The 18776-nt window shown below is 37.1% G+C and overlaps 2 protein-coding genes across 2 annotated transcripts in view; one reads left to right on the top strand and one right to left on the bottom strand.

The window, feature by feature from the left end:
• Positions 1–6515: 6515 nt before the first annotated feature.
• Positions 6516–18776, bottom strand: part of LOC140164694 (uncharacterized) — a 29424-nt gene continuing 17163 nt past the window's right edge. The window contains exons 4-5 of the mRNA XM_072188048.1: positions 9014–9057; positions 6516–7903 (exon numbers count right to left, since the gene is read on the bottom strand). Coding sequence (XP_072044149.1) covers positions 7389–7903; positions 9014–9057 — 559 coding nt within the window. The 3' untranslated portion in view covers positions 6516–7388. The remainder of the gene's footprint in view (positions 7904–9013; positions 9058–18776) is intronic.
• Positions 15524–18674, top strand: LOC140164127 (uncharacterized). The gene is made up of 2 exons (XM_072187371.1): positions 15524–16817; positions 17350–18674. Exons 1-2 carry the CDS (start codon positions 15524–15526, stop codon positions 18672–18674), a joined length of 2619 nt encoding a protein of 872 aa, XP_072043472.1.

Raw genomic sequence — 18776 nt, 5'->3', positions numbered from 1 at the left:
TGGATATTGTGCATAAAATATTTTTTAAAGTAGATATTTCTAACCATGCTTTGTTCAACAAATGTTTGCTTCGATATTTGTTGTGTTATAAGTTTTGTGTATTTGCATATTTGGCAGGGATTTGTCGCAGACACCTAATTTCATTTCATCTTCAGTTTATTCACATTATAGTATATCGTGGTATAGTTATCGCATTTACCTTGTAGCTACTATGGTAGTATTGATGGAATCATTAAATGACCTTGAACTCTTCTTCGCGTACATTTGAAAAATGTGATGTGCTAAGGCTATGATGGGTAATTGAAAGAGATAAAACGAAGATGATATAGTCCAATACACCCTCAGAATAGCTTAATCCATTTATAATCCACACTCCCCCTGTGGAAGATTTTAAAAATGATTTTAAAAATATCTTCCACAGGGGGACCATGAATTCAAATTGAATGAACATTTGAATGTCATACGCCGTCTGAGAAAGATTCAACCTGAATCTACCACAGAGGGTGGGCCCGGGAGGGTGGGTGAGTTTCATATAGAGTTGGTTTATAATGCTAATTCCGTTTGAAATTTATATTCCCCCTGTGGAATGTATTTCCAAAATCTTCCACAGGGGGAGCATAGATTGTAAATGGAACAGCCCAATCTCCTTGATGGGCTTGATGGTCAAATTCCCTCGCAATGCAATAGCCATTGATCGAGTATTGATATGGTTGTATTCAGTCAGGCAGCTAAATTGTTTCTGATAAAAAAATTATGATGAGGGCTTTCAAGAAATGCATTTATATCATGGATGACTTTGACTGTATTAAAGTATGCTGAAATCCTAATAACCAACTTCAAATGTCTTCTTTATGGTGGATGAAGACATGTCATTTGTTTTGATGACCTGCTTGCTTTACATATTTCCAAGACGTGACACTCTTATTAACCATACCCATTGGCACTTTCTAGCACCTTTTGTCTACGATGCTGACATTGCGCTAATATACCTGCCACGTGTCCTTGTTTTCTCACGATAATGACAATGATAATAGGACGTAGGATATTATCTAAATGGGGCATCTAAATTCAGACCAATTTAGATTGCCTAGATGGTCAAGTGTCCATCTGATTGCCTTAATGGGACGTATTTTCTTAATGGTTCTGATGAATCGATCAACATATACTGCGCCAATAAAGTATCCTTACACTTGGAAAAATAATCATTATTTCCAAACTGAACAATATTGGGGTACATTTGTTATTTTAATAGATGCACTATGTAATCCGGCACATTATGACACCACAATGAATCCAATGTGACTTCAAGAAGCAAAGTTACAAGCATTTGATTAGACGAAGGTCCAGTTTTAAAAAGACATCTGGTTTGAGAGTGGTGAATGGCTAATTTATGCGTTTGGCTTTAATTTAAAACAAAAGGAACAAAAGAAAACTGAAACAAAAGAACTGACAAATAAAATGAAAGTTATGAAAAGGACAGAGAAGCAAAAACTGAAATAAAAACTGCTTTAAATATTAAACGCTTCATTGAAGAAACTGTGTTGTCTCTTTGTTTCGTTTGTTGGAATCTTTTGCGCCTTGTATAGGCCAGTTTGTCACTTTTAAAACTGGACCTTCGTCTATTCAATTGCTTGTAACTTTACTTCTTGAGGTCACATTGGATTCAATGTGGTGTCATCATGTGCAGGATTAGATAATGCATCTATTAACAAAACAAATTTACCCCAATATTGTTCAGTTTTGAAATTGTGATTATTTTTCCAAGTGTAAGGATACTTTATTGGCGCAGTATAGATTGTCAATATAGAAGATACCTGTCTAAATCAAAATGGCATGTGTCCGGTGTGTTTGCACAACAATGGGACGTATTTTCTAAACAGTTCCTGTGAATCCAAACCAATACTGATTGCCAAGATCGTGAAGATAGAAGTTGCATTAAGTGTGCTCGTTGTCTCAAAAATCACGATAATGAGACGTAATATATCTCAGCGCATGGATGCCAGTGGCCTGAAGTGACTTTGCTGGAAAAGCTTTAAAAGGCACACCAATTTGAGCTATAAAGCCTAAAAACGGGCCGAAAATTAATAAAAGTACGGAAATTTTGAGTAGCAAAAGGCCTGAAATCAGGCAATTGCCTGAAAACTGACATCACTGCTAAGCTGTTCTAATAAATACAGATTAAATTCAATTAGTGGAACAGTTATACAAGCTTGTTTATCTTAGATTGTCTATTTGAAGCGGAAACATGGCACTTATGAAGTGCAATGGATGTCTACATAAAGCAATGTCCAAAACAATCATAAGTACTCTTGAATTACCACCAAAATAACAGTTTGGTAAAATTATTATGTCCAGTAATGCTTTTCCGACGATGATGTCAGTCACAGAATACAATCCATTCATTTAGCTCAAGATCAAAAAAATTATAAACATAAAACTCATTCATTGCCATCTGTGTTTGCATACTTTAATGCACACAATTCAAAAACAATTTTAATGACGTAATCAAATACATTTAATATTTACAATAAATCGAAGAAAAAAACATAATGTTATTATTTACAACATATTGTAAAATATACTTTGAATTATAAATTTTACGATATTATACAATGATATTACATACAATAATGATAATGTACAATTTAATTTACATGTATACAGCTGAATTAATACTTCTGTCGCTAGAAAAAAGCGACCGAGGTCTGACCAATAAACTGGATTGTTAACATGATTTTTTTTTATAGAATACGCTTAATTATTGGTCATCTTTTTTTTACAAGTAGCTTGTCCGGCATAAGCCTTTATTATAGACATTTAGAAAATAAACAATAATTCAAACATTATATCAAACAGTTTCAAACCACACAACTACACTATAGTCCGTACAGGGTGAGTAAAAAAAGTGCAATGGAGAAAGGAATCCATTTTTATTTAAGAACCGAGTTGAACCTTTTAGGTTTTAAAACATTTTATATATGGTATATCCATCAGTGACCTTGTGTGAAAAAATTAAGGAATTAGCATTTACCGTTTTGTTTTTATGACACATTTGATAGCGCTACCCAATTTTAATGTTTGTCCAAGAGACATCTAAAATTTGAATGTCAGCCCACTCTGTGTAAGGTAGATTTGGAACAACTGCCATTTTATTAACCTCATTGGCAATGAAATAACATGGAGCACCCAAAGTGTTATTGCCCTTGGTCTTGTTTAAAGGTCCGTAACCCGATCGACAGCATCATCCCCCGATTTTTTTCATTGTTGATGAGGTTTTAGTATCACATAATAGATACTATTTTTCTCATTACTATCCTGAAATTTGACGCTCCAAGTCGATGTATTTCCGGAGAAATCATGAAACACAGCGGCTTTTACAGGTATACCAGTTTGTAAACAATGGTAAATACTTTGATTTCTGGGCCGGGAATTATGAACGAAATAGCTCGTAATATCAGTCGCCTCAACAGCTACTTTGGTTTCGCGTCATACACATTCTGTGAAAAAAGCGAACCACACTAACTGCTGAGGAGACTGTGTGCCGTATTTAATTATAAAATTTCCACGATGGAGGCAGCGGGCCGATTAGCTCAGTCGGTTAGCGCGCGCTTCATGTTTCTACCCGAGAGGTAATCGGTTCAAAATCCGGTGTCGGAATGTTTTTTTTCCCTCTCCATTTTTAACCCAAACTTTTTTTATATTCATTTGAAATGTACATATTGCAAGGGAAATATATTTTGTTTCCTTTTTTTCTGAAACGGTACGAAAAAAACAAATATTTTTCGTTCAATACGGGCCGGGCATTGATTGTACAGCATGTCAGCATTAAATTCGTCATACGAACGGAAATGGTTGTTGTTGCTTGCCTACCCAGAATGCAATTCACGTATACCAAGGTATTGGATTGCAAATTTGGCTATTTATTCACATTTACGCCGAAAATGCTCTCGTTTTTTCACAAAGCAGCATAAAGGGGGCGATATTTGATATTATTATGTAATTTTAAAGACAATCCATATCCAAAACCAATAGGGTTACCCCCCTTTAAGGAGAAGAAACATTATTTGTTGTTTTTGTTATTTTACCATTACTTTAAAGATGTTTATTCTCTATCAAAAACATACAAATTTGTAAGCGCGCAAATTGAAGTGGAGTGAATTACAAAATATCCAGTAAGTTGGACATATTGGGATTAAAAAAGTTGAGTCGAGTGAGGTATTAAGGACTTAAAGTAATGTTAGAAAGTTTGTTTGAACAGAAATTAAAATAACCCACAATCAACCTTATTTAAGTTAAAGTCAGTTTCAGATCTGGTGCCTTTTATACCACTCACTGTGTGCTCTCATTCAAAATATATGGTGCCTCGTGGACAAATAATGAAATTGGGTATCGCAGCAAAAGGACTCATAAAAATTAAACGGTAGTCGCGATTCACTTCATATTTTCACAGAAGGTGGCCATTGAGTGTGGCATTTATAGAATATTTTTGGGAACGTTCGACTTGGTTCTTACATAAATATCGATTCTTTGCTCTATTGCAGTTTTTTTGACTCACCCTGTATATACCTTCCTGGAGTCAGTAAAGGAAAAACAATTAATTTTGGCAGGAATCTGTATGTTTGTTGGATTCCTTGCATCATTTCCTTTCTTCAAAATAATCCCTTCCATATTATCATTTTTTCATTTTGCATTATCACGGCTAACGAGGAATTCCTGCAATTGCAAGCACATGCGCAAAATGTGCATTTTCGTGTCTTGTGTTTTCTAGCGACGAGCCAGAAGGCTTTTGCAAAGTGTACGCGGTAATAAAGCATAAGCATGCGTTTGACAGGCGTACGCACACACAGCACGCACTTTGCGGGTAGAACCTCGTTTTGAGATGACCGTGCGATCGGCGAACAGGATGTGTTAAAAGTAGCTTATAGATTATATCGAAATATATGTGATCTGCTGCAACGAAATGAGTATAAATTCGCAAGTTGGTAGTTTCGAGACATCCTGCTGACTGAGTTGATGTTCTTTGTTTGGCGCGCACCTGTACAAGCCAGTAGATCGTCCTTCATGAATGGGCCATTGTGTCCACATTCACAAAGGACATACAGACGTACATCTGATCTGGCTTGAACAGGTGCGTGTGGAAACAAGGAATACCAACTTAGTATAAATTTCCAACCTGCGACCTTACGCTCATTTGGTGGAAGCAGGTCAAATATGTGATGTGATCAAGCAAAATCAGTCGGAAGTCGGAAATATTAATTTTGAGATATAGCCAAACAAAGGAAGTATTTCATTTTGTTTTCAATTGTTTTGGAAACTATTTAACTGCTCATATCTTTTGAAATGGTTGTCCAAATTCAATGGGGGTTTCTGCAAAATATAGCTTTGAAAATGCTGTTTACAATCCTATAAGAAACTGAAAATTGTATATGTCAAACTTCAGACTGATTTTGCTTGATCACACCATTATATCAAAGTTTACAACTACTTTGTAGTATAATTTTGCGTTGCGTACAAACATAACAGTGAATGCAACTCACTATAGAATTTGTGATCATCATGTTTCTTTAACACAATGCATCAAACATCGCGACTCTGACGGAAAAGCTTCCTATTTGTCTTTGGCCCCTGAACAAGTTTAAAGCAAAACCTTCTTGTGTAACCTATTGACATTTTTAAACATGTTCAAGGGCCTCAAGTATATAGAAAGTTTTTCCTGCCCAACGACAATATATGTATACTCCTTGGTGAGAGTCCCGCCGTAAGACACGTGGCGCACTGCGTCATCATCCCTATATCCTCGTGTCAAAAATGGCCGTGATAGTACCATGAATCCTCTCATTTTTCAAAAGCTACGCATGGCGATTTTGTTCGAGATAGGCCGAGCGACTCAGGCTAAGCATACCATTTACATGATATGAGATACCATAGCCATGCCATAGAGCCTGCCGCTTAGTTTCTATTCTACGATTTGCGCATGATCAGTACCACATATGGTGTTACTATTATAGAAAATTCGATTTGTTTTCAGGTAAAACGCAGGTTTTGTTTCCAGTACACTAACTCGAAAAGCAATACACTAATTAGCGGGGCCTTGCTGTTTGCTGTGGATATCTTTAACTGCATTTTATAAGTAAAGATTTTGAAATCCAAAGTAAAAATTGTGATATTTTAAACTATTTGAGAAATGAATTATACAAAGGAACCCGTGTAAAACCCAGGTGCTGTATCTATAATACAATGTACATTTATCGACTTTCTTTATCTTCGTCAATAATAGATCGAATTGAATACACCAATTTGGCAATCATCATAATCTTTTAAGGTAATACGTGATTGTATAAACCAATAAACATGATTTAAGAATTGACATCTTTCCTTAAATATATAAACGAATCTCAGATTCTTGTAGAATGATGATGTAAACTCGAAAAAACCCATTATACTATTACAAATAATCATAGTTCTACATAAATATTTAAATAAAGATACATTATTTTTCAATGAAACGGGTCAACATCAAAGGCAGGAAAAAACAATGTGTCATTAGCCCCTGAACATGTTTAAATCAAACCCACCCATGCAACCATGGTAACCGCTTGACAGTTTTGTTTTAAACATGTTCAAGAGCCACAAGTACAGGTTTTGAAAATACCGGAAACGTTCGTCTAATGGCGCTATGGGCTCCCTTGACATTTTAGACACAAACTAGAAGTGCCCTCCCATAAACATTCCACCAGCAAATAAGGGCACATACCCTTAATTTTTGTTGGGATTTTTAAAGGATAAAGGGAGCTCTCTATTCGTACACGGAATCTACTCCAAAGCAAAGGAGCCCAGGTGCGCCATTAGGCGAACGTTTACGGTATACCATCCTATTTTACCCAAACCTACTCAGTTCTGATCTGTCGCGAGCTGTGTAAATCTGCTTCATTTTCCAAAACTCACTCAGTCATGCCCTGGTATTGACTTACATTGGTAATGCAAAACTCACTCCGTTCAAAATGTAATTTTCTCATAACAGGTCAAAGTGGACCTAGTGAGTTTTAAAATTAAGCCACTCTTCAATATTGTAAAACATCAGAAAGACAATGAATTCATATAAATCGCTTAATCACAAATCTTCTCTATCTCCAAAACAGAATAATTTAGAAATTAGACTTCAACATTAGAGTCCCAGCAATACCAGGGCCAGGTTTGCTTTTCAACTTCGGTGACGTCACCTGATCAGGTTGACCGTTTCCAAGAAACATCAGAGCTAACAACATCGGCAAGTCTTATTTCTACGTTGTTCTCATTTTGTTACCACTACGTATGAATCTGCAATAACCACCAAAAGGCTTCATACAAAATATCCCATGAATTTTGGTATTCTGATAGGCACTGTAGTCTCAGACTGGCGGTGATCCATCAGATGCCAATGACGACGACAGAGTGCCATAGTTGTTGTCACTTGGAGATGCATTATCAACACTTGGTGGTGGTCTAAAGTTTATACGATCCAAGCGATCATATTGTGAAATGGGCGGCTTAGGGTTTTCCTCCTTTGGTTTTTTAATTACTTTTGTGTAGCAATCGGCAGTGGTGGTCGTTGTGGTAGTTGCTGAGGAAGTAGTTGATGCGGCCATTTCATTCGATGTTTGTTCTGTGCTATTTTCTGCTAGTCTGAAATAATAAGGCGGGGTTTCTGCTGCTTTCGCCGCTGAAACGGAAGGTACTGGTGCTGTTGGCACTGCTGGTCTACCGTTGTTGTCTCGCGATCCTACGGTAGCATATTCATTGATTGCAGCATATGCATATTCATTCTCAATCTCACCTGTATCACGGTCTTGTGGAGAGATTCCAGGAGATTTTCCAGGCGGCATGTCTTGTCTTGTAATAGGCATTGGAGCAGACACGGAATAAGCTATGGATGAAGGGGAAATGTACAATGGTTAAACTTCACTTTAACAAGTAAACAAGCAAATAGATAAACACGCAAAACTGGCAGTAAAATTGCTTGAAATTACCGTAATAATTTCCATTCTTACGGAAAGTTATAAAGCATAGCTATAAATTTATGGAACCGTTGCAGTAGATATTTCTCGCAATTCACAATACGATGCGCCGCAGCGGATGCTCTTGCCAGTCCATTTGACATTTGTTAACTTCCGGAGTCGACATCGATGCTCTATACCATTGGGCTAACAGCTCAACCAAGGATAGAAAGAAATATAATTTACCCAGAATCTGATTAGATTTTGTCAGGGGTGTACCGCTGGAACGTTTCCTTGATTTGACAGTTTTTGACAAATTTGTTTTTTCTCAGATCGGGACTCATGTTTAGGGTTTTCTTGCAAAAAAGCAACCCATCAAAGCAGCACATTCCCGTATACCTTATATAATTTTTATGCAAGTACCCCCACCCAGGAGAATTTAGTATAATTTTGTATTGCTTTCTCGCGTAACAACACGGCTATACTGACAAATTACACAAACAGTGGCCTATGATCCTGTGTAATAATTATTCGCATTACGCGGGCTTTGGATGTCGACTTATTCCCATGAGGCATCGCGATCACATCACCTCTCCGGGGGTAAACCGTTGGCGGCGTATCGTATTGTGAATCGAAAGAATTCAAGGCACGTAATTTACAGAGTACCCAAAGCTGCTATTTTTCTTAAACTTCTTTCAAAATAATTGTTTCTAAGAAACAATAGACATGTAGAAATGATCTATCAACAATGTACAATTAATATTATTTTTTATATCCACTTGCTAGTGAACATTTTTGTTGCATTTATTGTATGGATACACAACTCAGGAAAAAGAAAAAAAAAACATCATTCCCAACTTTTTGTTAGCATGGTTACCAATTATTCTTTAATTACATCGGCTTATTTCAGTTGAAATCCACATACACCTGGAAGACATAATCTTAATCCACACACACACACACATGCAAAATTAAAGTCACATCTTGCACAGGTGGTGTACGGATTTTAACCGTAATAGCCTATTGCATTTTTATCTTACCATTTCCAATAAGGGGCTTTCCTGTTTTGTTTGTTTTTAATTGTCTGCAATTAAAAAGGTAAAATATGCAAAAAGTACAACATTAATGGTAGAAAGATTTATTAAATACAATGTCACACAGTACTACCATGACTACAGGGTGTCACTGATTCCACAGCACTGTAGGAAACCTGCTTTGGATATACATATTCCCCCCGAACCAAACAAACTAAATAGTTACTGTTGGATGACGAATAAGCCAGTTATCATACACAGATTCGTTCTTGAAAATTACACCTCATTTTCAATCCGTTCCATTGAAAATGAGAAGTTTTCGCAAAATGTGTTATATTTCAAGAACAAAATGGCATTAAAATACCCGTAAAGTGGGCTATTCCAGTCGAAATCCATTCACCATATATGGAAGACACGACCTAAACCTTCCACAAACAGTGTACTTCGGTTGTATTTATAAATGCGCTTTTATAAATACGCACGTGACCCATGGGCACGATATACCAAGACCAGCAAGCGTGATCAAATCCTAATGCATTGACCACTATACAGAAAATGATAGGAAGTCTGTAGAGAAATATCATCAAATTTAAGTATTGATTGAATAGGAAAATTATGTTATCAAAAACAACATTTTGAAAGTATTTGGCGACGGAAAAAATATTCAACGACGGGAACGTTTACAATATCATATCACAAAGTTTAACAAAATAAACAATTTTGCTGCACAGTAGTCTCATGTTCCGCATTTATATTCAAATGAATAGGAAGACCACCAGCTTTGAAGAAGGTTACTTCGAGACTTACTACAAGCTGTTATGGCAGCGCGGAGGTGGTCACGTACGTATTTATAAAAGCACATTTATAAATATAACCGAAGTACACTGACAAAGGGGGCATAGATTTCATATGGAGTCACCCATTCTGGTAACCCCATTTGAAATCCAAATGTGAGAGGTCATATCTTCCATAGAGGGTGTATGGATTTCAACTGGAATAGCCCATTTTGGAGCAGACGACATTGAATGAGTGACTCCATTTGAAATTCACACTCCCTGTGTTGCAGATTAAGATCATGTCTTCCATAGGGGGTGTATGGATTTCAACTGGAATAGCCCATTTTGGAGCAGACGACATTGAATGAGTGACTCCATTTGAAATTCACACTCCCTGTGTTGCAGATTAAGATCATGTCTTCCATAGGGGGTGTATGGATTTCAACTGGAATAGCCCATTTTGGAGCAGACGACATTGAATGAGTGACTCCATTTGAAATTCACACTCCCTGTGTTGCAGATTAAGATCATGTCTTCCATAGGGGGTGTATGAATTTCAACTGGATTGGCCCATTAAAGTTTCTGACGGCATAGTTTTGTCAAGAACACCCTGTATAAAAACACAGAAAGGACATACAATACGTCGAAATAACATTTATTTGAAGAAAAAAAAAAAGAATCCTGTAATTTAATATTTTAAGGCTGATTAATGATGTTTTATTACATGTAAAATATACCAATCATCCGGAATTCGAGGATTAACCTTTAAATACAAAACCTTCAGTTTATTATCGCTTAATCAGCCTCGTCCATCACTGCCGCATCAATTAACAACAGATTGGTTGCCTTCAGAGTAATGTCATGTTAAATGATTTTTACCTGACCTTATAAACATAATAAAGATCAGTCCAATCTGTTTCTCCTATTTCTATTTCTACAACCTTACTCAGCAATGTTGCATAAGCAATAGTACGGTGAGAAATAACATGCCACTAGATAAACGGATTAATGATAATATATGAATAGAGGTTATCCGTGTTCTATAAGTTGTATATCCTATCAGCGACTGCTATACCTTGTTTAGGACTTTCAAAAGAAGTACCTGCATGTGCAACTGCTTCCAAATAGCCCGCCAAAGTCATGCAGGTAACTCCGAGGTCGTGCATTAAATTGGTTTGAATGAGGAATACTACGGGAACCAGCGCCTTTTGTTAGAAGTCACACATGAGTGAAGTGGATAACCTCTATACAAAACAAAATAAAAAGTCCTCTCTAATATAGCACCAAAACCAAATTTGTTCGATCTGTCGATCGATAGTCGACGCTGCTTCGATTCCTGCTTTAACTGAATTATTAACTAAATAATCACAATTAATGATAAATTTGCATTAGTCAATATCATTACATACATAAATTTATGTATCATAATTTACAATAGTCAAATAATTGATTACACAAATAACAAGGATAGACCAAGCACCGATGGTCGATCGAAAGATCGATCATCGATTTGGTTATATTGTCTTAGAATCATATCAATATAAATCTGCTCATGTCATTACAATTTAATTGACACATTCGTGTGCAGCATCTTGTTTGCTCTAATTTGATATGATACTGCATTTGCTAACAAAAGCTTTAAATTGACAAAGGTTGATACCGGTGCTTAAAATTTGGTGCAAATTTAAAACGCATGAATTGTTACAATAATTACAGATCCTGGAAATGTGCAATAATTTACTGCTGTACACGCGGATATGGTGCGATCGACATTTCCTAGCGGTCGTTTCGGACCGGACTATGCGATGGTCATGTTCTGCAGTTTACTTCTGCAGCTGTGCTCCTTATAAGTTGCATTTATATATCTATAAATGTGCTTTTATAAATACGCACGTGACCCATTGGCACGACATACCAAGACCAGCAAGCGTGGCCAAATCCTCATGCATTGACCACTATACAGAAAGGGATAGGAACTCTGAAGATAAATATCATCAAATTTAAATATTAACTGAATTGCTAAATTATTACACATTTTGCAATTCCGAATTTGTAATATGTTATCAAAAACAACATTTTAAAAGTATTTGACGACGGAAACGTTAAAAATATCATCACAATGTTGAACAAAATAGACATTGCTGCACAGCAGTTTCATGTTGTTCCGCATTTGCATTCAAATGTATAGAAAGACCACTCGCTATGCAGAAGGTCACTTCGAGACTTGCTGTCTATAAGCTGTTATGGCAGCGCGGAGGTGGTCACGTGCGCATTTATAAAAGCGCATTTATATACATAACCGAAGTACACTGTTTAATAATTTGTCAACTTAAAGCTTTTAATATCAATATGTGATATCACATTGCAGCTAACAGGATTATGCACATAACCATGTCAATCAAATTGTCATAACATGCGCAAGTTTAGAAATATGACGGGTTACATACGTAAGTGGGAACTTCCTTTTGTGTTGTGTATTACTACACTCAAATCTACATTCTTAGCCTATTATAGGTTTACCTTCTGTGCTCTAGAGTACAATGTTACGTTACATCGTCTTTTATACTCTTCATACGCTTGCATTTTTGAAACCATCGATATTTTGAACATTGTCTATTGAAGTTGGCGATGAATCCCAGTCCAGAATTGCGCGCGAATAAAACAACATTTGAACGACTTTTTTTTTTTTGACTATTGTACCCATGACTCTGAACTTGCTTCGAATATTTTGTCGGATGTGTGATACTGTCTGTTTCTGAACATAATCCGGTACGGGTATGGCAATGGCAATGAAATCATATATTGGTTTTGACAATAACGGTAAACGTGATTCAATCTTATTTACACAAGAGTAGTATAAGAGGTCCCTTTACGGTAGGTTTCAGGAGCGATTTTTCAGGAGCAACTCCTGTGACCTCAGAGGTCATCTATTGATCTATTTTTAGAAGTATGGTTCACCCGTGATTTCCCTTATGACGTAATCTATTTATAGCCCTATGACGCACTCTGGGAGGGTGGTATAATGGGTTACTTTGCGAGGTTTTATGGTATATATTTACGGTATTTTATACACGTATTTGATAGTATTTTATTCGGTTTCTTACGTAAGTTTTATTCTAAGAGTATAACAACCGCGAAATAAAGACAAATGGAAGCTTATATTTGCGTATATATACATATTTTATTTATACATTTATTTATACACGTATTTACATATAGATACACATACAATAATCGTTACATAGTTGATATCGTATAATACAATGTACTCAATGCTTGTTAAAGTTCTCGCTTCTCTTCAATCTTCGATCATTACGAAAATTTTATTTTGTTAATTGTCTTGAATCGTTCAACCATTGTTCTCATTGTCCGTGTCTTCATCACTCTCCTCGTATAGGAAAAGACCGTCGAATTTATATCGATGTTTCGTTAGCACCCTCTTTATAGCCTTGTCTACATCCTTTCCATCATCTATTCTCTGTTCAAGATCCTCCATGATCTCCCGATGTGTTTCGTCGTCTTGTAGATGAACACCACTCCACAGATGCGTTCTGTATTGATCAAAAAAGATCCGTTGAAGAGCCCATAATGTTTTCGTGTAGGCTTTATCACGAGCTTGTTCTCCATCCATGCCTCGGTCGATATATTTCTGGTATTTTTCATCCCTCGTTTCTTTCGTTTCATCCAATGCTTGCTGATACCATTCTTGAAATGCGGTATTATCTTCAAGCTCGGAACTAGATGCATCGTCCGAATCCCCCTCGTCCTCCTCATCCTCCTCTTCCGCTTCCATATCTGAGGATTCCGGCTCAGAATGAGCCAAATTCTCATCCGAATGCTCGGTGTCATCCATTTCTGAATCTGAACTTTCTTTCAGCCGAGTGTCTTCCGTATCTTCGGAGTGAATCGTGTTTAGGTGTCTTTCGAGATCGTAATTTCTACTGAAGCTTTTATTGCAAATGATACAGGTATGAGGACGGGAAACGGAGCGGAGTACATGTTGACCGTTTGCTGGTTTACAACGAAATGAAACAAGAACGGAGTCAACCGGGTTTAAATACTTCATAGCTCCAATAGGAGCTGATGCGTAAGAATGCGTCAAAATGCGCAAGAATGCGTCAAAATGCGTAAGCAAATGCGCAAGAATGCGTCAAAATGCGCAGGAATGCGTCAAAATGCGTAAGCAAATGTGTAAGAATGCGTCAAAATGCGTAAGAATGCGTCAAAATGCGTAAGAATGCGTCAAAATGCGTAAGAATGCGTAAGCAAATGCGTCAAAATGCGTAAGAATGCGTCAAAATGCGTAAGCAAATGTGTAAGAATGCGTCAAAATGCGTAAGAATGCGTCAAAATGCGTAAGCAAATGCGTCAAAATGCGTAAGAATGCATCAAAATGCGTAAGAATGCGTCAAAATGCGTAAGAATGCGTCTAAATGCGTAAGAATGCGTTAAAATGCGTAAGTAAATGCGTCAAAATGCGTAAGAATGCGTCAAAATGCGTAAGATTGCGTAACTGATATCATAAAAGTATGTTAAATATATAGGCCATTTTAAATTTAGGTGGTTTTCTCTAGTTTACTTAACATTTGTTATTGGACATCTATAATAATAATAACCTAATTGACCCAAATAAACCATACCATGTACATGATGTATGCCTGACCTCCAAACGAGTCTGGACATGTTGTTTATGGTCGACCGATCTGTTTACAAACAAATAGGCCGATCTCCTGTCAATCATCAGTGGAATCACTATCTTGTCATCATTACTGGAATACTTTATATTGATTATTGATTGATATCTTGACATTAGATGGTGTACTATTCATTAATGGAAAAGGAGATATACTTGACATTGATTATTGATGATATCTTTAGCTATGACAGAAGGTGTGCATGACCATGTAACCTCTCTGTTAAGACCAAATATTATATCTATCTGATTTCCAACATTACATTCTGCGTTGGTGTGGATTTTTTTTTTCTCCTTCTCAGAATGGTTGTTTTAATATCTTTTCTTTATCTTGTTCTACTTACACCATTACATTATGAAATTCTTTGCATCGAAATAAATAATGTATAAGCGTAATAGAGCATCTCGTATGTTCACGTAATATTTGAATAATTATATTAGTAAACTTTCATAACATTTTTGAATGACAGTAGTTGTTCAACACTGACAGCCAACGCCTACTTTATAACTGGTTCCTGTTGACTAAAGTTTAATTAACCTACAAGTGGATTAAGAGTGGTTCTTACCTATGCGCCTCATGGGCCTATCTCACATGTTTTCTCTATCATCACACATTACATCGCATTGTGCAATTACAGACAAGTCCTAACTTGTTGTCAAGTAGCCCCCCAATAATAGGCCTACTAATAATTGATCAAATAACCAGTAAGTGCAATTAATGAATCCTTGTATATAACTACCTACAATAGGTTTTGTCAATAATGACTATTTAATGAGGTATAGTCATCTGACCACTTGTTTGTTTACATCCCATATTATTGCAATTGGTTGTGCAATAATGGACATGTCTTGACATGTCAGGTGGGAAAACCCATGATCTATTTTTAGATCACTCCTTGTTTTGTCTACTTTACGACGAGTTACTGAACGAAGTGCATGTCTTAATAGTTCTGATCGTGGTGGAAGTAACATCTGAAGTGAGATCTCTCATCTGATACTGATTTGCTGTGTAGTTTTAATCATGGCTAAAACGCACGAGTGTGAAACATGCGGACGGAGTTCCCAAGCAAGTATAATCTTGGAAGGCATCGACGTACTCAACATTGGCAAAATGAGCGAGTGATTGCTGTATGCGACGTTTGTGGTAAAATATTTTCTCGGCTAGATAACATGAGACAGCATCGTAAAATTCATGACAAACCAAATGACTCTAATGTGGATCATGATTGTGATAAGGAGAATCAACTCGACTCATCCCGGGTGAACAATGACAGAAAACGCAAGCGAGATGATGATCTTGAATGTGAGCGTCCTCGGAAGATGCTAGGAACAACTTTTGAACTTCCAAATGAGATGGTTGAGGAATTAGCGGATGATCCTGATTTACTTCAATACTATCGCCAGCATTGGAGGTGGATAAGATCTTCCGTCAAGAAGGGCAAGATCCAATCAAAATACAACTGTCACCTTCCGACGTTGGATCCTGTTAACTTAGCAAACTGTGCCGAGGAGGTATTTTCGCAGCAGACGACCGCCTTCAAAGTCAACGCTTCTTTTGGCTTCATTCTCAGGAATAATGAGACGAATGAGCGCAGATTTTATTATTCTTCGAAGAACACAAAACTCTTTGAAAAACCATTCTTGGTGAAAGACCGGGCTACATTTGACACGTTTTACAACACACTTAAAGATATTGACTCTTTGGAATATGCACGGATGCAACGGCCCGATTCAAAGTGGATAGTAGAGATCGTCACAAACGTGACATTTTACGTGTATCGAATACGCGATCATCCCATTGGAGCTTGCTCTTATTTACCCGATTACATCTTGCAGAATAGAGCTGTTGTCTCTCTCATGATCAACAATAACACTAAGAAACCTTACAAGGATAACCTATGCATGTTTCGCTGCATGGCGCTTCATAAAGGACATCATAAGTGCGGTTTGGAAAAGCAAACCAAAGCCTTGTTTAAAGAATATTCAAATCAATCCAGTCAAGATTTTAAAGGGATCAAGGTAGATCAATTGCACGAGGTAGAAGACGTCTTTGGTGTAAACATTATGGTGTATGAATTAGTAGATCTCGGAGCAGATGTCATTGATGATCATAATACAGAAGAGACAGAGAAGAATATGAATGGAATGGTTGTAGCTAGACTTGTTCGGCGAAGTTTGGAGAAGCATTCATCTACCATGTATATCAACCTTCATAACGAACACTTCAGCTACATCAGCAACATAGACAAGTATACCCAGTCCTACGCATGCCGCAAGTGTCACAAGTTATGGAAGACTGGCAAGCAGCTACACCGCCATGAAGCTACTTGTGAGGACCAAGGTAAGAATGTTATAATCTTATTATTATATTATGTAAAACTAACTATGTTAAAGACCCATTCAGCATGTTCAGTGATCCCAGCGCAAGTTTAACAAAAATGTTTATAAATTGCTTAAAAGTGAAGGATAAGTCATTCAAATTGGTATTTTTGAAATGACAAATTAAGCACAAAACGAAGAAAACGAAGTTGAAGCCCCATTCAAATACATGTAGCTAATTTAGATACTATGTCATGTCAGTACCTTAATAACAGATTCGTGTAAAATATCTTATTTTGTCTTAAATACGCGGCTTTCGGCTGAACCACTCGCATGCTATGTTCGCACATCTACATGACAATGACAAAGGTACCAAAATCTGAATTTGATGATGTTTACGATCGTCCGGATGAGCAAATCACTGAATGGGCCTTATTGGGATGTAACATTGATTACACACATAGGCATGCGGTATAACATACTCGTATAACACAATTATAATTACATTATTAATATTTTTATTTTTGTTCTTTCTTCTTTCTTTTTTATAACAGGAACTACCGATGTATATCCGCGTGGCGTGTATGTAAATTCACCGTCTATCTTCGATGAGATTCGAGAAGAGGACATCGACATTCCTAAAGAATTGGATTTTTTCCCTCATTGGGCTACCTTTGATTTTGAGTCGTATACAGAGAAGACATCGGTAGAATCTGGGGGAGATAAGTTATGCTGGATGAATGAACACATTCCCCTCAGTGTTAGTATCAGTAGTAATGTTCCAGGATATCACAGCCCTACTTGTTTCATCAGCGAAGGTGACCCAAATCAAATAGTAGGAGATATGGTTAGATATCTCATCGAGATCAGTTCTCGTAGTGATAGTATTTTAAGAGAAACTTTTCACGCTATCATAGCCGAATTGATGGGGAAGATTCAAAGACTAAGTGGTGGTGATGCTGATGAAAGCACGAAACAAATGAAACACTTGGAAACCTTGCTGTCTAAACTCCTTAGTCATTTGAAGACGCTCCCGGTATTCGGCTTTAATAGCGGCAATTACGATATCAATTTGATTAAGACATATTTACTTCCCTTCCTCGTTAAAAACGAACCTATCAAAAACTTGATCAAGAGAAATAACAATTATATGTCGATTGACACTGAGCACTTGCGCTTTCTAGATATTACCAATTTTCTCGCCCCAGGATTTAGTTATGATCAATTGCTTCGCGCGTATGACTGCTCTATGCAAAAAGGAATATTTCCTTATGAGTGGATCCATCTAAACGAACTAGACCAAACATCACTCCCGCCTAAAGAAGCTTTTGACAGTACTCTCAAAGGCACCTCGATAACGGATGAAGAATACGCCTACTGTCAAGATGTTTGGATGCAAGAAGGCATGAAAACCATGAGAGATTACTTAATATGGTATAACAATTTAGATGTAGAACCATTTGTAGAAGTCATTGGGGAAATGGCAAATACCTACCGCGACATGGGAATCGATCTTCTCAAAGACGGAATATCCGTCCCTGGCTTGACATTGAAGTATCTCTTTAAAGTCAGCTCCTCTGCCAATTTCTCACTTTTTGGAAATCAAGATAGCGATCTTTACCAAACTTTCCGAGAGAATCTGGTCGGTGGTCCTTCCATAGTTTTCAATAGATATCACGAATCCGGTAAAACTAAAATACGCGGTGGCAAATTGTGCGAAAAGATACAAGGATATGACGCCAATGCCTTGTATCTCTGGGCGATGAAACAAGAAATGCCCACCGGCTACCCAACGCGCAGACGCGAGGAAACGGATTCAAAAAGAAAGGAAACCATTTTCGATAGTTGCGCAGGAATGGTTAGATTGGGAGGCTCATGACCGCGAAATTAAAATTAGACACGAGGGTAATAACACCGAAAAGCGTGTAGGTCCCCGCATGTTGCCCGTTGATGGTTGGTGCTCAGAAACAAAACAAGTATT

Source organism: Amphiura filiformis, chromosome 11 (genome assembly GCF_039555335.1).
Source record: "Amphiura filiformis chromosome 11, Afil_fr2py, whole genome shotgun sequence".
NCBI lineage: Eukaryota > Metazoa > Echinodermata > Ophiuroidea > Amphilepidida > Amphiuridae > Amphiura > Amphiura filiformis.
This window is presented reverse-complemented; position numbering and strand designations above follow the sequence as displayed.

Bases quoted from the DNA above. Each gene is read 5' to 3' on its own strand.
- LOC140164127 (XM_072187371.1), top strand. From the start codon at position 15,524: ATGCGGACGGAGTTCCCAAGCAAGTATAATCTTGGAAGGCATCGACGT. The intron at 16,818-17,349 runs GTAAGAATGTTA...TTTTTATAACAG, and splicing joins AGCTACTTGTGAGGACCAAG to GAACTACCGATGTATATCCG.